This window comes from Mus pahari, chromosome 6, assembly GCF_900095145.1.
Source record: "Mus pahari chromosome 6, PAHARI_EIJ_v1.1, whole genome shotgun sequence".
Taxonomy (NCBI): domain Eukaryota; kingdom Metazoa; phylum Chordata; class Mammalia; order Rodentia; family Muridae; genus Mus; species Mus pahari.
Genome location: NC_034595.1, coordinates 99,003,267 through 99,026,182, shown reverse-complemented (window position 1 = coordinate 99,026,182; position 22,916 = coordinate 99,003,267). Strand labels below are relative to the sequence as shown.

At 52.0% G+C, this 22,916-nt stretch overlaps 2 protein-coding genes across 5 annotated transcripts in view; one reads left to right on the top strand and one right to left on the bottom strand.

Moving 5' to 3' along the window:
• Positions 1–19,849, bottom strand: Mthfr (methylenetetrahydrofolate reductase). 3 transcript variants are annotated; one of them, XM_029540106.1, is made up of 12 exons: positions 19,783–19,849; positions 17,032–17,277; positions 15,218–15,456; positions 14,359–14,469; positions 10,954–11,147; positions 7,579–7,829; positions 7,204–7,338; positions 6,925–7,105; positions 6,508–6,690; positions 5,778–5,879; positions 4,309–4,428; positions 1–4,038 (listed from the first exon to the last, which is right to left on the bottom strand). In XM_029540106.1, the coding sequence occupies exons 2-12, from the start codon at positions 17,262–17,264 to the stop codon at positions 3,823–3,825; spliced, it is 1,965 nt and encodes a 654-aa protein (XP_029395966.1). In that variant the 5' UTR covers positions 17,265–17,277; positions 19,783–19,849; the 3' UTR covers positions 1–3,822. The 3 variants fall into 3 exon arrangements, with proteins under 3 accessions (XP_029395966.1, XP_029395965.1, XP_021056133.1); XM_029540105.1 differs by lacking the exon at positions 19,783–19,849 and adding an exon at positions 19,509–19,720; XM_021200474.2 differs by lacking the exon at positions 19,783–19,849 and adding an exon at positions 17,509–18,611.
• Positions 19,850–20,080: 231 nt separating this feature from the next.
• The window catches only part of Clcn6 (chloride voltage-gated channel 6), a 36,177-nt gene continuing 33,341 nt past the window's right edge, over positions 20,081–22,916 (top strand). The window contains exons 1-2 of one of the 2 annotated variants that reach the window (XM_021199522.2): positions 20,081–20,243; positions 20,967–21,026. In XM_021199522.2, the coding sequence (XP_021055181.1) occupies positions 20,157–20,243; positions 20,967–21,026 (147 nt within the window). In that variant the 5' untranslated portion in view covers positions 20,081–20,156. The remainder of the gene's footprint in view (positions 20,244–20,966; positions 21,027–22,916) is intronic. The other variant, XR_002380597.2, reaches the window with a different exon arrangement.

The window sequence follows — 22,916 nt, the reverse complement described above, 5'->3', positions numbered from 1 at the left end:
GAGACAGCAACTTTTAAAATTTTTTATTGGAAAAATGAAACGTACTCATTTCAGAAAATAAAGTAGAAATTTGTGTTTTTTTTCTTTTTTGCACCAAAAGGTCACCTTCAGACCAGAAGTTCTTAGCTCTGACAACAGTGAGGGGCTGAAGGCCTATCAGGAGGGATCACAAATGCCAGGTGCAAGAAACAGCACTGCCTAGAGGTCTGCAGATGTAACTAGGGGACTCAGCCCAAGTTCCTGACAGGCTAGACAGCGTTCCCAAGGACAATCTGGCATCCCCAAGAGTCTTGCTTCAGATTGCCAGAAGAACAGAATTAACTTTGGAAAGAACATAAACCATCAAAGTGGCTTTGCCTTTGAAACGGAATTGCGAGACTAGCCTGGCTGGGTTTCAGAGTCCTCTATGGGCTCAGGGTGATGGTGCACCATGGGCCTCATACTGCTGGACTTGCTGATGTTACAGGCTTTGCAGACCCAGCTTGTACAGCCTAGGTGGCTTCAAGCTCGCGAGGCAGCCTCTGGTCTTCTTGCCTCAACATTGTGAAATTTCACCAGTACACTACCACTTTCTCTGGTTAGTGAAGGCAGGGCTGATATGCTGATAAACTGAGGTTTCTAGAAACACACAGACACTGAGAATGGGACCCAGGGTCCTGCATGCCCAGGTAGCCTTCCCCTGGCAACATGTGCAGGTGGCGAGCCATCCTGTGGTGCTGCGAGTCCCCTATGTATGGTGCATAAGCTGGGAGCACAGACCTTGGAATCAGGCCACATGTGAGAGGCAAGGCTTCGGCAACATCTAAGGCTTAATCCAGGAGCATAGTATCAACTTCAGGGCTGGCCTGAGCTCCACCACAGGGCAGCTAGTACCGAGCCAGCCTCTGCTTACATGTCTTCAGCCAGCGGGGAGGATGCTCAGAGGGAGCTGTGCCATGTACTGGTGGCTTGGCTCGTCTGGGGATCTTGGAACTTCTGAGTGTCAGGTGAAGAGCCCCATTATGCACACAGGTGGGAGCCTGCTCTGGCAAGAGGCAGGCAGGACCCCCTCTTGGTCAGCGGGGTCAAGCCCACTGCAGTTGTTCCTTGTCCCCTGCTCTCCCTTCAGACTCACAGCTGCTGGCCACCTGCTGTAGAGGGTGTGCTGCCCAGCCTGGCATGGCCACATGGACGAGGCATACAGAGGACCACAACCCAGGCTTTGAGTAAGGAGCTGAGTCCTTGGGTCTCAGCCCTTAGGCCAAGCTCTTTGAAACAATGCCCCTGTCCATCTCTTCTTGAATGTCCCAGCTATTTGAAGAATTCCCTTCTTTTCCCGTTAGTGCCTTGGGCCAGCCCACAGCCTGGAGACTTGGGGGGGTGGGGGGTGTCTTCTGTTCTTCTAAATCAAGACATCATCCTCTCCTGATCCAAGTTTCCTTTCCAGGTGACACAGAGAGACCCCTCTGCCCAGCCCTCGAGTTCTGGCTGCCACTGCCTGCATGGCCCTTCACTGGCCCCCTACAGGACTAGGTGAGTCCCGCAGCTCTGAGACCAGGGCCCTGGAGGGCCAAAGCCAGGCACCTCAAAGGACAGGGTCAGCTGTGCATGGGAGGGGTGGTCAGTTTGCTCAGGCCAGGGCTTCTCAACTCTGGCAGGATGGCTGAGCCTGGGCCTCTTGCTCTTTGCCCTTGAAGAGGTTAGACATTCTTGGCCTGCAGGAACAGGCACCTACAGTGTTGGCATAGTTGGGTTTCCCGGCAGGCCTGGAGCCTGGCAAGGGCATGGCAATGCTGGGTAGATGTTCACTGGGTGGAGCAGCTGTCTAGGGCTCTGGTAGGGAGGCTTAGCTCCTCTGTTCCAGGCAGAGGCTCTGGGAGCGACTCCCCGCTCATCCTATCTTTCCCTTGGCTAACTGGAGATTCTAACTGCATCTCATGTCCAAAGCCTCAGGGATGGGCTGAGGTGTGCTCACCTGGTAACATTTCTTAGGTGATGGCCCCTTGTCACATCTCCTTCACCCTGGGGTGGCAGCAGAAGGGCCAGGGCTGACAGGATGGCAGAGGGTCTTTTCTATCAACTCTCTGTAGTTCAGACAATAGCTCCTGGAACAGGCGTGGAAGACATGGTAGAAAAAGGGCCTTCAGCTCCGGGTGGCTCAACAGCTACACTAGAGAGAAGAGCGCTGGGTCCTTTCCCAGGTGACTTTACCTCGCTTCACCCAGCCAGCCTTCCAAGACCAGTGCTACCTACAGGCTGAGCCAGGGAGAGGGGAGGGGTGTCCCTGCTCACCACCCTGGGCTATCCTCATTCAGTTGAGTTGGCCATTGGTTACAGAGCACACAGCCTAGACATTAGTCCTTGACTAGTGGCCTTAAGCCCAGCCAAGTGTCAGTTTCACTCAGTCTGAGAACCAGTCTGTTTGTTGCAGTGGCTCCCCGTGTGGTCCTTGCAGGGCCTGGGTCCAGAACAGACCCAGGTCACTGGGCATAGCTTCCCAGGTCACAAGTCCAGTCTATTCTGAGCCTAGATATTTGGGCAGAGACAGAGTGGGCTGGCTGCCAGGGCAGAGGAAAGGGCCTCTGGTTGAGACACACAGAACATGGCTTAGGTGTCAGTCTGACAGGCCCAGTACAGGCCCTAGAGGGAGCCTGAGACAAGCAGTACTTCCTGCCCTGTCTTGCCTTAAGGCCTTTGAAAAGTGGCACCAGCGTTTGTTAGCCAAGAGCCCACGAGAACCAGCAGCAGGCTGTGCCCCTGGAGACAGTTAACAGTGGCTCAGATGTAGCAGGCGTGGAGTGAGTAGGGCCCAGCAGCAGCTATGAAATAATCCCAAGAACTAAGCAGAACCAAGCCCAGCCTCCCGAGGGAGGGGACAGGCCCGCAGATGGAGGAGCCAGCGCCTGGAGCTCTGGGACAATAAAAGGACCCCCTCCTCCTGGCTGCTTCTGCTCAGTCTCTCCAAGGCTACTCTCCACTGCGGTCACCTAGGCCTGGGAGACGAGGGGAGGGAACCCCCTGCTCTACCTAAGTTGCTCTATAGACAGCTTTCTCCCGTTCCCTGACTCAAACAAGACCAGCAGGCTGGGAGCAGTCATCTGTGTCTGCCAGTCACTGCCCCAGGCAGCCAGGCCTGAGGGCTGACTGGGGAGGAATGCCAGGGACAGGTCCTAGTCTAGGCCCAACAGAGAAGACAGCAGCTGGCAGGAGAGTCTGCTTAGAAGCCAGGGAGCAGGCTGCACACAGCCACAGGCGGAGCTGGGCCCTGCCCAGGTGAATCTCATTAAGAGGACAGAAATCAAGGCCAAGAGCAAGCCTCCATTGAGGACAGAACGCTTTTAACCCTTAAGGGGCACTTTCTTCTCAGCCACAGAACAGCCACAACCAACCTTCTGAAGCCCCGTGGAAGAGACAGAACTGCACTCTTTGGCCTAAGATGGCAAGAAAGGCTTGTGTTGCCAGCCAGGCCTCTCCTGGGGCCCTGGTGTGTAGCCCGCTGAGTAGGGAGGAGGTTTTGTACCCTCGTTTGCACATCTCTTCCTACCTCCTTCAGTATTTCACAGTGCCTACTGTCTATCTCACATAGACCCCAGGTCAAAGTTCACCTCCTGGAGGCTGTCTTGGTGCAGTGCTGAGCAATCTCTGGTCTCCTCCCCCTGAGGATGGAGGCGCTTGCCACAGCAAGAACATGGGCTCTGGGCTTGAGCAGAGAGCATCAGCCTCCTTGATGGGCATCTCTGGTCCAGCCAGAGCAGGGGTGCTCCTGCCAGTCTAGCTGCCATTATCCTCTGTAGAAAGATGAGGGAGAGGGGTTCCAGGCAAGGAAGATACTGGGATGCAGGCTCATGGGGCCTGTGTCTCTTTCTTCGTGGTGTGCCTGTTGAGCAGCTCAAACGTGTCCTCTACCACCTGCCACAGGCAGCTCTCCAGCAGGAACTCATTGTCCACCAGGTTGACCAGGAAATAGTTGTCATGGATGTACTGGATGATCATGCGGGACGGCGACTCCTCTTCGTATAACTTGCCCCACTGCTCGATCCACAGGGCAAAGGCCTCATCCTAAGTGTGGACAGAGACACATGAGCAGGGTCAGCAGGGCTGGTACCTTCAGGTCTGGGCCCTTGCTGTCTCCCTGCAGGCCACCCAGGGAACAGCAAGACAGAGCCACTCCAGCTAGCCCAGAAATAAACACCACGGGCTAACATATGGCCTCCTGGGCCAACTATGTTTTCATACTTGGGGTATGGTTTTCAGCCACGTGTTTGGGACTATTGTCCGGCCAGGGCTCTCACGGTAGCCAGGGTCCTCCATTCCCTCCCAGTCAGTTACCTTCCAGAACATGAAGCTGATGGGATCCACCACAGTAGGCTGGATGATCTCTCGACCCGGGAAGATACCCCACGTCACGGCGTTGGGCTGCAGCTCAGGGGCATTAGTGATGTTCTCTCCCTGAGAACAGAGGCAGGGCTGAGGCAGGGCGACAACAACCTCCCACTGCTTATATGCCCTCCTAGTCTGCCAAAAACCATCACCCTCTGCTTAAATCAGAGCCCTAGAGGCATCCTGACTGAACTTCTATTCTGCCTTGCACTTAAACACACACACACACACACACACACACACACACACACACACACACACACACAAGGATTTGCTTATAATCCAGGCTGGCCTTGAACTCAGATCCTCCAGCAACTGGCTGACCAAAAGCTGGGATTACTAGGCTTTTCTGTGGCTTCTTATCTAGATCTACACAGTAGCAGCCCGGTTTTCTACCTGGGCCACAAGGATCCCCACATGGTCCCATGGTCCTTGCCACTCTCCTAGTTGCCTGCAGTGATCTTTGTTAAAAGAAATGGAGGCACTGGGTGGTGGTGATGCACATCATTAGTCCAGAGGCAGGCGGATCTCTGAGTTCAAGGCCAGCTTGGTTGTCTGCAGAGTGAGTTCCTGGACAACCAGGGCTATACAGAAAAACCCTGTCTCAAAAAAACAAAACAAAACAAAACAAAAACAAAAAGAAGGAACAAAAGAAATGGAGGTCAGGGAGGAGGGCTCCCTTGCTTTCCGTAGTCTCTAGGCCTCAGACAGGACAGCAGGACCACCACCACGCCCTGCCGTCTGCAGTTTCTCCACAGGCAGTGCAGCGTAGAGCCTCCCCTCCTGCCTTCTCTCCAGAATGCCCTTTGCTTAGTCTTTATCCTTACAAAGATTCAGACCAGGGCCTGGGACGTGGTACAGTGGGTAAGGGGCTTGCTGTGCATGTTTGGATCCCAGCACCCATGTAAAAAAGCTGTGCATGGCTCAGCATGTGCCCATCACCCTAGTACTGGTGATCACAGCTCTGGGTTCAGTGAGAGATACTGTCCCAAGGGAATAAAGCAGATAGTGACACAGCAGGACACCAGACATCATCCTCTGGCCTCCAGGTGAGAGAACATGCGCGCACGCGCACAGGCACACACACACACTCTCTCTCTCACACACACACACACACACACACACACACACACACACACACACACACACACACACACACAGATTCAGCTCACACAGGATCTCCAGTGAGACATCTCTCCTCTGGAGCCTGTAGTATCCTACACTGAATCTGCCTTTCCTACTTACACGAATTTGTCACGGGATATATTCATCTATCTCACAGTCTGGGGGCCTGCCTCCATCTGGTCTGTCTGTCTTGGACAATATGTCTGGCTTAGGCTAGGCATTTGAGGACTGTCAGAATAAATGTAGGTGTTTTCAAGCCTTGCTGCTGTCTAAGCTGGGAGGAGCTGGCTTACCTTCACATCCACGATGTGGTAGTTGACCCGGAGCTCATATGTCTTCAGCACCTGCAGAAGCGCCTCCACAGTTTCACGGGAGGTGAAGAACTCCAGGTAGGCCTGAGGGAGAATACGCACATGTCTGGAGCAGTCTGAGAAGGCAGAGAACCTGGCAAGGAGTGGTCCGAGTGGTGGTACAAGCCACCTCTCCTAGCCAGCCACTAAAGACAAGCCTGTTAGGAGCAGAAGGATGAGGGAGGGGCCTGGCACAGGCCAGCCTCCCCAGCTATTGGATGAGAACAACACCCACAGGGCTGGGCAAGGCCTTCGGCTGCAGAGGCCTCTGCCTTCATTCATGTTCAGAATACTGCGGGGTGGGTGTATTTACCCAGAGGAGGAAGCCAGGTTTGGAGCTATACCAAGGGGAACAGCAGAGGTGTACATCCAGGTCCTCCGAGTCCAAGGCTACAGGCCTCGCTCCAGGATGATTTAGCTCCAGTGGGGCTGGGACTAAAGTCAGTCTCATTAGCGGTCTCCTCTCAGTGGTCTCGTTAGCGGTCTGAGCCCCTGGGAGCTGACTGTTTTCTTGTTCTTCCTCCAGAATGTAAAATACCCCCTCACCCCATTTTATAGGACAAACTGGGGCTCACAGAGCCTGTTAGTTGCTCTGCTCTATAGTCATTCAGGGGAAAGGTCAGGGATCTGTGTCAGTCCCTGGGAATATCGAGAGGACTGCATCCTAGCATACCTTCTGGAAGACATAGCCCCCACTGGGCCCCCAGCCCACAACAGGGTCTGAGGACGGCTTTGCATTGATGTTGGGCTGAGAGTTGATGGTGAGGATGCCCAGCCTGTTCACGCGGAGCAGCTCTTCCTTCATCAGGCTGGTTTCCGCTGCCAGGGGCTCATCGTTCCAGGGCAGGCAGGTTACCTGCAGGGCAGGGTGCGCTGAGCCAGGGCAGCACCGAGTCTGGGACTGGGCTGTTTCCCCTTTGTACAGTCTTGATAGAGACCCGGTCTGTCTCTGTCTATACGGGCTCCTAAGTGGGATCTCTTACCCCCTCCCTCAACTGAGACGCACATCTCCAGTAGGGGACACAGCTCAGCCCCATGTCCAGCCCAAGGCTGAGACAGGGCTGGGCCGTTTCCTCCTCACAACACTCACTTTGTAGCCATGGCGATTCGGCTCTCCTGAGAGGTAGTGTTCAAAGACTTCAAAGACGCTCTCTTCACTGGTGAGCTCCTCACCCCACATCTTCAGCAGCTCCTCCCTGGGGGACTTGCTTTTCAGGTAGAAGAGGTAGTAGTCTTTTAGCTCCCCAAAGGCTGGCGAGGAAGAATTACCCCTGGCAGGAGTATAGGGGACAAGGTACTTTGTTGTAAATCCTGTCCCTAATTCCACCCAGGCATCAGCAATTCCTAACAAGGGGTGACTTCTTCTCACCAGCGGCCATTAGGAAACTCATCCCAGCCCTGTGTGCGGTAGATGTAGCTCTTTGGTCTGGAGGCCCAGAAGATGGGACGGACATCTTCCTCCCGGCGCTTGGGATGCGCACTGAGAGCCCAGGGCAGGGGCCGCCTGGTGGGAAGGAAGAGGGAAAAGACAAGGGCTTAGGTAGACTGAGCTAGAGGAGCTCACCATGCCTGGCCACTGTGACCTGGCTCACTCTGAACATTACTGCTTGTGGAAGCTCTCTCTGAGGTGGAGGCTGGAACTGGGTGACCCTGAAGGCACCTGAGGGCATCCTTGGTATATGGTTGGTGCTGCACCTGTGTGGCTCTGACTCCCATGGGTATGCCTCCAGCTTCCACTGCTCACCTGGGGTCCTCAGTCCACATGCCCAGTTGCTTTAGCACCTCCATGGTGGCCACCTCGCGGTTGAGGGTATAGAAGTGGAGGCCTGGCACCAAGCCACTGTCCAGCAGCTCCCGGCACAGGCTCACAGCCAGCTCGATACCATAGTTGCGGATGGCAGCATCGTTGTCTTTGATTGGCTCAATTACATCCTTGATCTTCTGTGGCACCTCCAGCTTAGACAGTTTTACAAGCTGCCGAAGGGAGGTGTAGCCCTGTCCAAGACACAAGGGGCATGGGGTCATCTCTGTCCTATGTTCCACTTTATCTCCTTCCCGGTCTCTTGACTAGTCAGTTTCATGGGGATGGGCGTGGGAAAGGCAGGTGGTATTGCAAGGCAGTGAGTGCTTGGCCCGCCCTACTTTCTCATTTGTAGAGCCTGGGAGTGGCCTGCTGCATTCCTGCCATCAGCCCATGCAAGGCCCGCTCAACACAGCAGTCATCTAACTCAGTTTCTCCTAAGCCTCATCAGCCAGTCGTCTGCCAAACTAAAGGTCCCACCTCATAGGTCCCACCTCAGGTTCTGTCTTAGTTAGGGTTTTACTGCTGTCACCATGACCAAGGCAACTCTTTTTTTTGTTTGTTTTTTCGAGACAGGGTTTCTCTGTGAAGCCCTGGCTGTCCTGGAATTCACTCTGTAGACCAGGCTGGCCTCGAACTCAGGAATACGCCTGCCTCCGCCTCCCAAGTGCTAGGATTAAAGATGTGCGCCACCACGCCCAGCAGGAGTAGGGTCTTAAAGCCCACTCATAGTGACACACCTACTCCAACAAGGCCACATCTCCAAATAGTGCCACTCCCTGGGCCAAGCATATACAAACCATCACATTCCACTCCCTGGTCCCCATAGGCTTGTTCAAACACATGAGTCTAAGGGGGCCATACCTAGACATAACATAATAAAAAAGTACATTTAGTCCAAAGTTTCAACAATGTTAAAAGTCCGAAGTTCAAAGTCTCTTCTGAGATCCATCCAATCACTTAACTGTAATCCTCAAGGCAAGACAGCAAACCAGCTGGACAAACTCCAAACATCCCCATGTCCGATGTCAAAGTGGTCTCACATCTCCACTCCTTTTTCATCTTTGTTGACTGCAACAAACNTCTTTCTCCTGGGCTGGTTCCACTCCGTTAGCAGCTTTCCTTGGCAGGTATCCCATGGCTCTGGCATCTTTAACATCTTTCGATCTCCAATGCAACTTCAATGTTATAGCTGCTTCTTTCAGTGTCTGGGATCCACACTTGATCTTCTGGGCTCCACCACGTCTCCAGCTCTGCCCTCTGTAGCACTCTAAGCTAAGGATGATCCACTACACTGCTACTGCAGTTCTTGGTAATTATCCCATGGTACTGGCAATTCCAATACATTAGGATCTTTGGTTGCAGCTAGGCTTCACCAATAGCCTTTCAGGCTCTCTTCATGGAGCCAAGCCTCAGCTCCTTTGTATGACTCCTTCAGTCTTGGGCTATCAACTACAGCTGAAGCTGCACCTTCACCAATGGCCTTCCATGGCCCCTCTCACAGTGCCAAGCCTCAGTTGGTCTTCATGACTCCTTCATGCCTTCAAAACCAGTACCACCTGAGTGATTCTTACACATTACCAAGACCAGCTGCAGCATAAGGTACAACCTTGGCTATCTCTGGAAAACAGCTTCTTTGTGCTCTCAGAAAACGTTTCCCAGAAGTTTTCACCTCAGTGATGCTGGTTTCTTTTTAATCACCACTGAGTTCTTAGCCCCAGTTGACCAGCATCAGCTGTCTTAGTAGTCCCTTTTATTCTGGACTCTAAAGCCAGAGTCATGTACCAAAGCTGCTGAGTTCTGCTGCTTGCTGGGACTGGAACATGGTCTCCTTGTTCTATTGCATTATCACCGGTTTTCTAACTCCTTCATTGCTTAAGCTTCATAGACTGACTATGAACTCAGAGAGATCTGCATACCTGTCTCTTCAGCACTGGGATTGAAATGTGGTTCACCAAGCCTGGATTTAAGTTTTTCTTCACCTAGAACTTGTTCTGTTTTAGGCTGGCCTTGAACTCAGAAATCTGCTTGTCTTTGCCTCCTGGTATTAAAGGCTTGTACTACCACATCTAGACCTAAACTTTCCTGGGTGGGATCTTGCCCCAAGGTTATTTCTCCCTTAATTCAATTTAATATCTTTGAACATAGGATTCAGCTCCATTTCACTTCCTGGTGCCCCTTTAATGCTCAAACTATATATTTTGTTTTTTTCCTTTCTCTGTTTGCTCTTTATCAGACTTAACCAAAGAGCAAAGTCTCTGTTGGGCATTTTTGTGGCTTCTTTTGTCAATGCCATTAAGCTGAGTCTCTTCACTTTGGCCTCAGGCAGAATCTTGAGACAAGGGCAAAACATAGCCACATTTTTCACCAAAATACCACAAAAACAGTTTCTAGGGCCCATACCGAAATTCTCCACTGAAACCCCTTGGGCCAGGTCCACACAACTGAAATCACTCAGTAACAGCCTTTTATATTGCTACTAGGATAGCCCCACTTAAAGCTTTCCACTGCTTTCCAAATCCAAAGTCCCCAAATCCACATCTTCCAGACAAAAGCATGGTCAGGCCTATCACAGCAATACCCCAGTCCCTGGTACCAACTTGTATCTTAGAGTTTCCATTGCTGTGAACAGACACATGACCAAGGCAAGACTTACAAAGGACAACATTTAATTGGGGCTGGCTTACAGGTTCAGAGGTTCAGTTCATTATTATTAAGGCGGAATAGGCAGGCACCGTGCAGGAGGAACTGAGTGTTCTACATCTTCATCTGAAGGCTGCTAGTAGAATACTAACTTCCAGGCAGCCAGGAGTAGGGTTTTAAAGCCCATGCCCACAGTGACAAAGCTACTCCAACCAGGTCACACCTACTCCAACAAGGCTATACCTCCAAATAGTGCCACTTCCTCAGCCAAGCATATACACACCAGCACAGGTTGTCACATCAGATTGCCTAGAAGTGGAGTCTGGGGACTCAGTTGTGGGACTACTCTTTGACTCAGGGATAAAGAGCCTCATGGAGCCACGGCTGCTTCAAACTCCTGCTCCTCTTCTAGCTCCAGAATGCTGGGATTACAGTGCATTGGGTTCAGCTTAACCAAAACTTCTGCTTAGAGTAGAAGCCCTCTATAGACACCATTGCTGTCCAGGGGTGACAGATGAGGTAACCAAATGCAGCATGTAGATAATTCCCAATGGGCACTGAGCATCATCGAGGAAGACCTTCCGCATGGCCCAGTGGTTTGAGCCCCGGCGGCCTGAGCCCCGGCCCAGGACAGTGCACTGGAAGGAGAGAATCTGGTCCTCTCGAGCCCCTCACCTGAATAGGGAAGATTCCAGGCAGGATAGGGCAAGAGATGCCTATCTCTGTGCAGGCCTTCACAAAGCTGAAGAAAGCGCTGGCCTCAAAGAAGAGCTGAGTGATAATGAAGTCGGCGCCTGCGGATACCTTCTCCTTCAAATGCTTCAGGTCATCCTCGAAGCTCTCTGCATCGGGGTGGCCTCTGGGGTAACCTACCAAGAGACAAGAGTAGGGAAGCTGGTTTCAACCTACCTGCTCAAGGAGTGAAGACATCAGAGAGCCCGGGGCCTGAGCAGTCGTCGGCCCAGGCACTGCATGCGTTCTTCCCCGCAGTTTGGACAGCTGAATTGTGGGTGTCCACAGACCCTGTGGACTGTTCCAAATGTTATACACTGTCCTGTCTCACTCAGCTAGGCAAATCAGGTCCCAAGACATTGAATACTGTGTTTCTAGGGAGCCAGATATGACTCTGAGCATTGGACCTAAGGTTGGTTCATGTGGGTTTTTTGGTTTTGGTTGGGAATTGAACCCAACATCATATGCATGTTAGGCAAGCAGTGTGTGTGTGTGTGTGTGTGTGTGTGAGAGAGAGAGAGAGAGAGAGAGAGAGACAGGGTTTCATTATATAGTTATGTAGCCTTGACTGGCTTAGAACTCTGGAGACCAAGCTAACCTGCCTCTGCCTCCCAAATGCTGTGCTTAAAACAGCACCACACCCAGACTTAACAGTATTGTTTTTTGTTTTTTAAAAAAAAGTACATATGACACTAAAATCCATCTGAACACTGAAAGGCTGGGAATCACGTTGGGGCTAGAGATGACTCAGATGTTAGAAGCACTCACTACTTTTACAGACCACCCCCTTCTGGGCTCTGTGGGTACCAGGCATGCACATGACACAGACATATATGCAGGCAGGACAAACATACGTATAATGATTTAAAAATCACACTATGTGAAGAATTGAAAGTAAAATCTTGCTTCAAGAAATGAATAGAGAGGCTGGAGAGATAGTTCAGTGGTTGAGTGCTTACTGTTTTGTAAACACACACATACACACACAAAGAGGCAAAGAGTACTGTTTGCTTTGCAGTCTAATTACACAAGGAGATGGGGTGGGAGAGTGGAATGATCTTAAGCTGACCGTGGAGAAAATGGGGTTTCCAAATCTACAGAGACTGGCACCAGAGGCCGGACCATTGGTGACCTGTGAACCGTACAACACCGTCTCTCAATGACTAAACCCATTAGAAGCCTTACACAGGCAGAAAGGCACAGCTTTGTGGCAGCCTCGGTGGGGGTGGGGAGGATAAGAGCCTTACCCAGGCAGAAAGGTAGGAAGGCTCAGCTTTGAGGCAGTCTCAGAGTGGGGGAGGGGGAGAGACAGAGAGAGGTGGGGGAGAGGTAGAGCTAACCCTCTGCCTGAGCTCCACCAGGGGCAGAGCTAAGCTGCTTTCCTGTGATAAGGTCAGGGTTCTTAGACAACCACAGTCACCAAGGGTAGATAGGGAAAACTATTGTGTGGAGATGAGGCGCCAGAACTTTAACTTTGAGCAGCAAAGCTCTTTCCAGTGGGAAGCTTCTGAAACCACACAGTTAAGCAGTTTGAGCATTGCCAGGCAAATCCATCCAGGCCCACAGCTAGGCTTCCATCACGTTCCTATGTTCTTTTCTTGCCATGACCAGCTTGGTAGTTTAAAAACGCTTTTTTTAAAAATTTTAAAAAAAATTTTATTTTATGCATTCACCATTGCTCTTTTCAGACACACCAGAAGAGGGCTGTGCTCTTAACCACTGAGCCATCTCTCCAGCCCAATTAAAAATGTTTTGTTTACTTTTAGCTTTATGTGTCTGTGTCTGTGTGTGTGCAGGGCCCATGGAGGCCAGGCCAGGGTATTGGATCCCTGAAGCTGGAGTTACAGATGTTTGTGAGCCACAGGGTATGGGTGCTAGAAGGGCTCTCTGCAGGAGCGGCAAGTACCCTTAGCCACTGACCCACTGCGCATCCCCCAAGCTTGGTACTATAACCAGCCAGTGTTACCACTCACTTTACAACAGGCAAAGCACTGAACCACTTGATAACTGTGAGCTCGCACTGCTAGGTTCCCTCACCTCACACCCACAGGTAGAGCCCGTGGGCGCAGTCCCCAGATTGCTGCATCTGGGCCAGCAGGAGCAGTGACCATCAGAGCTGATGGCAATGCCTGCTCCTTCTATTCCTTAGCAGTGTTTCCCAGTCTTAGCCAGTTATGTAGCCAGCTGAGAGGAACATGCGTGCATGGGGGGTTGGAGAAAGCCCATGCCCACGTGACAATCTTCTGAAGCTGCCCACTTTGTTTTTAGATTATATCATTTGAGGGTCCATGAGTTGCTCAGTAGGTAAAGGTGCTTGCTGTTAAGCATGACCACCTGGGTTTGAATCCCAGGACTGACATGGTAGAGAACTGTTCCTGAAGGCTGGCCTCTGACCTCAACTCATGAGTACCAAGCACGCACGCGCTGAATAAAATGTTACTACTTGATATGTCACTCCATAACTTAGGCATTTATTCATTTGTCAGTGCTGGGGACAGAACCCAGGACTTGGCACACATGAGGTGAGGCAAGCTCTGATGGAACTTGGGACCCGGCACACACTCGTACCTCTAGCACACTCAAGCTCTCTAGCACCAAACTACAGCTCTGGGTTCTTTCTTTTTTCTGGGCAGAGTTTCTCTGTGTAGCCTTGGCTGTCCTGGAATTAGCTATGTAGACCAGGCTGGCCTTGAACTCAGAGAGACCCTTCTGCTTCTGCCTCTCAAGTGCTGGCATTAAAAGCTTACACCAACATCTTCCCTCTCCAGCTTGGATTTCTAAGACAAGTCCAGGCCGGCCCTGAACTTGTATCCTTCTCTTTTACCCACCTCCTTATCCCTTGGTGAAAGGATTAGAGCTAAGCCAGTGTGAGTTTCATTTCCTAGAAACTGAAAGCTAACACTGAGAAGAGTTAGAGTGGGGGCTTCCTGGAGCTGACACCACACACACACAGAAGCAGGACTCAGGAGCAGGGCAGCGCGTCTATGAGGGCCTCTCATGCCGCAGATGTACACAGCCCAGGACCCTGTGGACACAGGGAATGAAGGACCACAGTTCCTGACGCCTTTCACGGCTCAATGAATCCTGTCCCTGGAGTCTTCCATAACACATCCTCCCCCTCCCCCGCCTCCCACGAGAAGATGGAGTACAGAAGGCGGGGGGGGGGGGGGAGCTTTGGAGTGGGAGGAGTGTGGGGCTGCGGGGCGGCAGGTGGCAGGAGGAAGCCAAGACTGGTGCCATTCGGTTCACCTCTGTGTCCCCCCACTCTGTATCCACCCAATCAACATGTCCTGAACTGAAGACTGGCTGGCTACCCTCTCATCCTGTCCCTTCTCTGTCCTCACTCACCTGCCACACAGATGTCAAAATAGTCGCCAAACTCGTTCCGGATGTGCTTCACCAGGTCCGTGGCATAGCTGAAGCCTCCTTCCTCTGTCTCCCAGTGGTCACCTACAGGGTCTGCAGGGTTGCTGGAGGTCATGGTCACTGGGTGTCCCCTGACCTCCAGAGTCTTCTTGTCCCCTCTACCTACGCCTACACTTGGCTGAGGGCCCCTCAAAGGCAGAGACTTCCTATTAGGTGAGTCTAGCCTGACACCTGGCAAGTTGGAGGTGCAGGGCAGTGGTCAGTTGTCAAATGTCTACTAAGGCTTACTCTGCAGGTGCCCCATTGGTGGTGGGACCAGAGAAGGTGTGGTCAGACACCCTCTTCCACCCCTCTGCTTTCTCAGAGCTCCTGGGTTCTGGGTGGATTTTCTACTCATCATGAGTAGTTCTGTGGTGGGAGCAGAAGTCACAGATTCCCCCACCCCCACCCCCCAATCAGGCTCCCACCTTGAGTGCCCTGAAGATAGCAAGCCCCAGTGTATGGAAATTCCAACACAGCACTCACTCTATGACTAGGTCAGACAGTGCCACAACTGATTGATGGCCCTGTGTAATTGTAACAGGATCATCAGGCACAAGCCACATCCCAGCTGAACTGTATGTAGACAGGTCAAGCTGTAGTCGTGGCCATCCCACCTGTGTGACACCCACAATGGGCTCATTACCCACAGCGATCGATCCATCAATCACTGATCCTCCTACAGCAAGCTGACCCTGGATGTGTCTAGTGCAGAGCCCAGGGAAAGTAAAGGACTTGTCTGGGGACAGGAGAAGCCTTCAGGAAAGCAAGAACCCAAAGAGGAGGGGTGCTGGCGCCACACCTCCCCTCAGCGCCATTATGTTCTTCAGGCCGAGCTGCTTGGCTCTGTGCAGATGGCCTGTGATCTCCTCCTGGCGCTGCTGGCAGCAGGTCATGTGCAGGATGGTTTCCAAGCCGCAGTAGTTTACGGCCGTGCTGGCGATCATCATGGAGGAGGTCTCCTTGTCTGAGCCAGGGTCTCCAGCCGGGTGCCAGGTAACATCTACGAAGAGGGGGCCCCCTGCTGCCATCCGGTCAAACCTGTAGGGGATTTCCTCCTTAAGTAGGGCTCCTGGGGAGAACAGGAGCTCACTCATCCTCCCTCCCTAGGAAAGGAGCTGGAGCAGCAGAGAAGGCAAGTTGCCCACAGAGCACTACTTCCCAGGCACATGACCTAGTATATGCATCTGGTAGGTGTGGCAGGTAACAGTACCTACTGGACAGCCATCGGGGTTCTGGATCAGATGGTTGTGCAGTGAGTGCCGCGATGATTATCACACTGATGTATAACCATGTCACTATTTTGTGTGAACAGCATTCTGTGCTTCTCAGAGGGGAGCACACTAGTTTTTTAGAGTCTTGACAGCTGAGGGTTCAGGAATCTCAGCAGTGGGTGGGCAGAGAGAAATCAACAGACTCTTGTGTTGCCACCCTGGCCTTTTTGCATCAGCTAACAGTTCTGCAGAGGAAGGCTGAGTTCCTGAACTAGATTCAAAAGCTTTTGTGGGCACCAGCACTGTTAAAGCTATAATGGTGTGTTTAAACATCAGGGTCTTGATTTCAGGACCCAGAAAGCAGCATGTGACAAATACGGATTAGAAGGCATTAATGTTTGGGGTTGTTTCTGAGACAGGGTCTCACATAGCCCACGCTGACCTCAAACTCCCTATGTAGCTGAGGATGTTCTTTGTTTGCTGTTTATTTTCAAGACAAGGGTCCCACTATGTAGCCCTGACTGTCCTAGAACTCACTATGTAGGCCAGGCTGAGCTCAGACTCACAGATCTGCTTGCCTCTGCCTACTAAGTGCTGGGAATAAAGGTATGTGCCACCATGCCTGGCTCTCCACTGGGCTATCCTTGACCTCAGATCTGCTTGCTTTTGCCTCCTAAATGCTGGGATTGCAGACATGTTCCCACACCCTGTCTATACAGTGCTAGGAATCAAATTTAAGATTTCTGACAAGCTATTTAATCCATCAATTCAGCTATACTCCTCCCCCTTTTAAAGACAGGGTGTCATTACATAACCCTGGCTGGCTGGCCTAGATTCCATGTAGCCTAGGCTGGCTTTGAACTCACAGTTATCCTCCTGCCTCTGAGTGTTGGGATTAAGGCGATACGATACCAGTGTGCCTGACTTTCCTTTCTCTCATCTTTGTGATGCTGCAGGATGTAGCCCAGGGGTCTTGTGGTCTAGCAAATCACTCTCTGACTTGAAGAAACGGAACTGGATTTCAGAAAGTGCTATCACAAAGCATGTGGTGTTTCCTGATTTGGAAAAGCACCCTCTGTCCAGCTAGCTCAACACATTCCCTGAATTGCAGTTTGTTGACTTCCTAAGCTCCTCAGGAGCCAGCCCCAAGCTCTGCCAAAGAATGCAGCCTGAAAATGAACATTTTTGGCTCACTGAGAGTGCGTCCAAACATATCTAAGGCTGCTTCAGAGGACTTTCACAGACAAGAAGTTATAAGTCACAGACTAAACTCTCTGTCTCGCCTCTGTTTCTTCCTGCCTCCCCTCCCCACCCAGCGTCTTTTCCTGCCGGGTTAAAGGGCAGCTCATGTTCCCCTGCGCCCGCCCGCCGACCCCTGTGATTAACAAACGTCCTTACTCACCTGGAGATGAGGTTAACAGCTCCCTCAGCAGTCCGTGGAGGGAAGAACTCCAGGGAGAACCACTTGTCACCAGAGTCCATTCTGCGCCTCATCTTCTCCCGGAGTCTCTCGTGCCGGTCTGGGTCCAGGCTGGGGGTGGAACATCTCGAGCTGTCCTTGGAACTCTCGCTGCCACTGCTGCTGCCCTCAGATCGGGGGTTGGAACTGCCACTTCCTCTGACCTCGTTCACCATGGCTGGATTCCTGCTGTAGAGGGTGGGGGCTGGAGGTATTAGAGGTCTGGTAGTCAAACCCCATGCACACCTAACACCTGAGCAGGGCTGCTCCGGTGGCGGTCACTGCTTCGTCAGCCAGCACGGGTGAGAGTTACGAAGCTCCTATCCAGAGGCTCCAAGAGCTTAGTTCCCCCCCCCCTCCTCTGGCTCTTTGTATGACCACCTCCCACTGAGCGACTCACGAATCGTTGGCGACAGCTACCTGATGGAGGGTGGCACAGAAAGCCTCAGGCAGCCCGCCTCTGGGGCCCACATCCCCAGGGATGGATAACAGTGCCCAGTTGGGAGAACCTTGGCTTTTTGAAGGTTCATCCCGATCTGCTTAGACCCAGAGTGAGTAGGGAAGGAACCTTTCCTGGAGGGTGTGCCCAACTGGGCGGAGCTGTGACAAAGAGCCCCGAGCTGAAGCTGGGGCCACGCAAAGGGGCGGGAGTAAGGTTTCCCAGCTGGAGAAGGCTCAGGCGCAAGTCAGAGGAGGAAGATGAGTGGGGGAGGGGAGGAGTGGGCAGGCAGCGACTGCAGGCGTTAGAGGAGATTAGGCTATTAGCCATTCAGGATCACTAGATTTCCCCCACCAAAGAAAGAACAGCTCACTGTGGCTGGCCTCCCCTGGAACATGTTATAGGCTTTCTGCAGCATGGCCAGGCAGCCTGATCTCCTGAGATCACACTGTTTCAAAGACTGTTGTGTTGTGAGCTAGAACTTGCCAAGGGCTGGGCTGCAGAGGCAGGTGGACTGAAGTCACCAAGGGTAGGGATTTATGTCCAACTCTGAACAAAGGTTGTCCCATCTGCGCCTGCCTTGGTAGCAGCGCTCCCTAAACATGCCAATTAAGTCAAAAGGATCAGTGACCACAGTCTACCACATATGCCCTTCCAACAGGGCACAGGGCCATACTGCAGTCTAGTTTGGAAAAGAAGCAAACACTACCACTGCACAGTAGTGGCTATCTGCGTGGTGATGTGGAGCAACTGAGAAACGGCTAGATCAGGTTTGTTTCTTTCCAGAAACTCCCACCCTAAGTCAGTGTACCATTGTGGGTCTCAACCTCAAGAATCGGAAGAAATCCATTGCTGCTTCCCCTCCCAGACTCCAGACTTAGTGCCAGTGTCTCCCAATCTATCTGTGCCACTAAAACTGACCTAAAACTGCCAGGTTTTCATAGAGAGTGAGAAAGACCTTCCTCCTCCACCCAGGGGAAATGCCTCATTTTCACTGCTGGAACAAAAACAGAGGAGCTGACTCGGGCACCGCAAACTGCTCCAAGGTTTAAGCATTTCTTTGTTTATTTGTTTGTTTTGTTTTTTCGAGACAGGGTTTCTCTGTATAGCCCTGGCTGTCCTGGAACTCACTTTGTAGACCAGGCTGGCCTCGAACTCAAATCTGCCTGCCTCTGCCTCCCGAGTGCTGGGTCTAAAGGCGTGCGCCACCACACCCGGCTCGGTTTAAGCATTTCTTTTTTTGTTTTTGTTTGTTTGTTTGTTTTTTCTAGACAGGGTTTCTCTGTGTAGCCGTGGCTGTCCTAGAACTCACTTTGTAGATCAGGCTGGCCTCAAACTCAGGGTTTAAGCATTTCTAACACAAGTCATTTATCAAACAGTGCCCACCGGCTATCCATTATTAGTTGAGCTCCCATAAGGTTGAGCCTGTAAACTGACAAATTTGTTTACCCTTCTACTGTCTAGTCCCCGTCCCGGGACTGAGACTGAGACCAGAAAGACCAGTCTCAGGCGTGGCATTGCCAGTGCCCAGCAGAGTAGTAAAACAGGCAGTACTCACTGGGCCCAAAGCTGCCAAGACCTCCACACCAATCTCAAAATGCCCCACTGCCACCTACTGATCATATTAAGACTGTGACAAACACTGAGACCACCACTCCCAGAAGCGTTGTGGTAGATGCATGAAACGCAGGACTCTATGGGCACCTGGGCGTTGAAACCAATGGTCGGTCCACAGTTCCTTTCCAGATGCTGTCAGGGAGACGGGTTTAAGAGACTATGGCAACCTGGCATGACAACGCACATATTTAATCCCAGCTCGCAGGAGGCAATGGATCTACAGAGAGAGTTCCAGAACAGCTAGGACCACATAGAGAAACTGTCGCGAAAAACAAACCAAATCCCAGAGAGCGAGCGAGAGAGCTAGACAGACAGACACTATGGCAGGCAGCTACCATGGCCTGAGGCATGGGAATCGGGTCACCTGGTCAATGGGTCACAGGCCGTGGCGGGGATGCGGGTCCCAGACGGCTGCAGGGGCTGGATCACTGCCCCTGGTCCAGGACTCCTTTAACTTTGGGATACCTTCCTGCAGGTAGTGGGGCTGGGGTGAGAGCCCCCATGAGTTCACAGGCCCTAGGAGCCTTCACGTGCAGAGGGCGGGCCAGCACCTAACTGCCCGCCCACAGGTCTAGCCTGCGGTGGGGTGTTCCGGACTCCGCGAATCCACCCGCAGCGTCCCAAGCCTTTTACGTTACCTCGTGCGTCAGATCGCTGGCGGCGGCGGGGGGGGTGCCACCTCCCTAGGGCAGGCGGAGAAGGCGGGGCGGAGCTGTCGGTTGCTAAGGGAAACGGGACGAGCGGCAGGCGGAAGCCACATCTACCATACCAGACGACGGCCGGAAGTCCCGCCCCAACATGGCCGCGCCCGGAGGTCTCTGGGGAAAGCCAGCCAAGTACTGCGTCATGTGACGCGATCCCTCGCCCCACCCGTCTGCAGCCACTCCCTGTCTCCGGACCGGGAGCTCGAGAGGGCCACGTGACCCTCCCGGGGCCAGTCACGTGAGGCGCGGATCCTGGGCGGGAGGGGGGGGTTGGCCGAGGTGGTCGGGAGCGGCAGGAAAGGAGGAAGATGGCGGGGTGCAGGGGGTCCGTGTGCTGCTGCTGCCGGTGGTGTTGCTGCTGCGGTGAACGGGAGAGCCGCACCCCCGAGGAGCTGGTGAGCGGCCGCCTGGCTGGGGAAGGGGTGGCTGCGGAGGGATGACAGCAGGACGAGAGGCGTTGCCGGGGGTGGGGCCGGACCGCGCCTGCAGGTGGCAGCGGGTGGGGCCCGGGGAGCGCTGCCTGGGCTCTGGAGGCATCGGGCTTTGCCTCCGCGTGCCCGAGCCAGAGTCCCGATCTCAGACCCTCTCGGCCAGCCTGGGTTGATGCCGTCCGTGGTCTCTTTGAGCGGAAAGGAGTTTTGAACGAAGCAAGCGTTTTAGAATGAGCCCTTGCGCAGGACGCGATGCCCAGGCCGTTGGTGTAGTTGCCCCGGCCTTTTCTTATTCTCTACCCTTCACTCTTTTTTTTGGGTCACTGGTGATACAGCTTCCTCCCCCTGCAAAGCAACCTGGGAAAACTTGAGTTGTGTCCTCAAGAGTTGATACATCTACCCCCCCTGATTTCATATTCAGTCTATTGTCAAATGAAACGCGAATTTGCTCCTCAGCTAAGCTGCCATCAGACATCTTTCAGGTGTCCTGAAGGGGAGCATTATGATTTTTAAGAATTCGTCGATCAATAGAAATGTGGAGCTCAGCTGGTGACTAAGTATCCATCCCAACATGTTTTTGAAATTTTGTTCCTCTTTGAAGATGCCTCTAGCTAGTTTCGATTTTTAATAATACAACCCTCCTTCTCCCCATTAAAAGATCTCCATTCTGTGCATCTGTTTTTGTAGACCATCCTTGGGGAGACACAGGAAGAGGAGGATGAGATCCTTCCAAGGAAAGACTATGAGGTGAGGTGTTCCGGATGCTGTCCTGGGGAACTGAACTAGTGAGAGGTCTGAGTGCCTCAGGCCTCCAACCAGAGATGCTCTTTGACCTTCTGCCTCAGGGAATGGGGGCCTAGCAAGTCCCTTTCCACACCTTAACCCGGTTACACAGTCTGGTGGTGATGCATTTCAGTTCTGCCTGGATATATGCTTGCCATTAAGCTTTTATACCTTACAGAGACCCAGGGCTGAGGCTCTTTCCTGTGAGTCTTTCTCATGAGCTGTTAGGAGACCTTGCTTCTCTCCTGACCTATTCTTGATTATAGTTTCCAGTTTCAGATATGGGACTTTTTGTTTGTTTGTTTGTTTGTTTTTTTGAGACAGGGTTTCTCTGTATAGCCCTGGTTGTCCTGGAACTTACTCTATACACCAGGCTGGCCTCGAACTCAGAAATCTGCCTGCCTCTGCCTCCCAAGTGCTGGGACTAAAGGTGTGCGCCGCCACACCTGGCTCAGATATGGGACTTTTAAGAGTGTGGGGCCACATGTTGTGGTGTCCTTTAGTTCACCACTGAACTTGGGAGGCTTAGATGGGAAGACCCCTTCGGGGGACTCACAAAGGCTGCTCCATCAATCCTAGCCAACCTTTTATTTAATTTTTTTAAAAGATTTATTTATTTATTTATTATATGTAAGTACATTGTAGCTATCTTCAGACACACCAGGAGAGGGCATCAGATCTCATTACAGATGGTTGTGAGCCACCATGTGGTTGCTAGGAATTGAACTCAGGACCTCTGCAAGAGCAGTCAGTGCGCTTAACCGCTGAGCCATCTCTCCAGCCCCCCTACCCAACATTTTTTTCCCTATCCATCCTTTTGAGTAACTCTATCACTCCCATTTGTAGCTCACTTGCCTTAGGCTGGTAGAATGTTCATGTGAATATTTTTATGGATGAGTGATTTTTCACTCAAATCTTTATTTCCCATTTAGCCATCTCCACATACAGGCTTGTAGAAAGCAGTTTGTTCTATGTTCATGAGAGCAAATTCACTCAGACACTTAATCAGGGAAGTCTGCTCAGCATACATCAGCCCTCTGAGCAGCTTTTTCTATTTATTTGGGATGGGGGGGAGGAAACAATGACATTTTTCTTTTTAAATTTTCAAACTTATTATTAGGGGCTGGAAAGATGGCTCAGTTGTTAAGAGCACTGATTACTTTTCCAGGGGTCCTGGGTTCGATTCCATCTGTATTCGATTCCGGGATATTCAGTGTCCCTTTCTGGCTTTTGTGGGAAATAGTTATGCATGTGGTATACATACGTGCATGCAGGCAAAACACTGATGCATATAAAAACAAAATCTGTTGTTATTGTCAAGGGGGTCACATGTGGAGGTCTGTGGGGTTAATTTTCTGAACTTTACTTGGGTTCTGGAAATGGAACTCAGGTTGTGGGCGTGTGGTTTTGCTCACTGAGCCATCGAGTCAGCTTTTTTTTTTTTTTTTTTTTTAAGACAGGATCACTCTGTGTAGCCCTAGATGGCCTCCAATACAGCCGTATATTCATATTAGCAGCACACCCAGTGTAGGCAGCCCTTAATTCTTTTGCCTCTGTAGATTTGCTCCTTCTGGACAACTGAAACTTGTTTGTGGAGCCCTGGTGTAGGACAAAGGTCATTCCCATTTTTCCCTGTCAGGGAATAAACCAGCCATGACTGGATTAAGACAAGAGCAGCAGGCACATACCCTTGAGCCAGGCACAGCAGGAGAGAGAGATAGGATAGCATTCTTCTCAGGACAGATGGGTATAGGCACAGCAGAAGAGAGAGAGAGGGTAGCATTCTTCTCGGGACAGATGGGTATAGGCGACTTCAGAAGAGAGAGAGAGGGTAGCACTCTTCTCGGGACAGAT

Excerpts from the sequence above, each read along its gene's own strand:
- Mthfr (XM_021200474.2), bottom strand. The coding sequence starts at position 17,618 with ATGAACCTTCAAAAAGCCAAGGTTCTCCCAACTGGGCACTGTTATCCA. Across the intron at positions 6,691-6,924 it reads CGAATCGCCATGGCTACAAA|GTAACCTGCCTGCCCTGGAA; the intron begins GTGAGTGTTGTG and ends CCTGCCCTGCAG. Across the intron at positions 4,429-5,777 it reads ACCACATCGTGGATGTGAAG|GGAGAGAACATCACTAATGC; the intron begins GTAAGCCAGCTC and ends CTCTGTTCTCAG.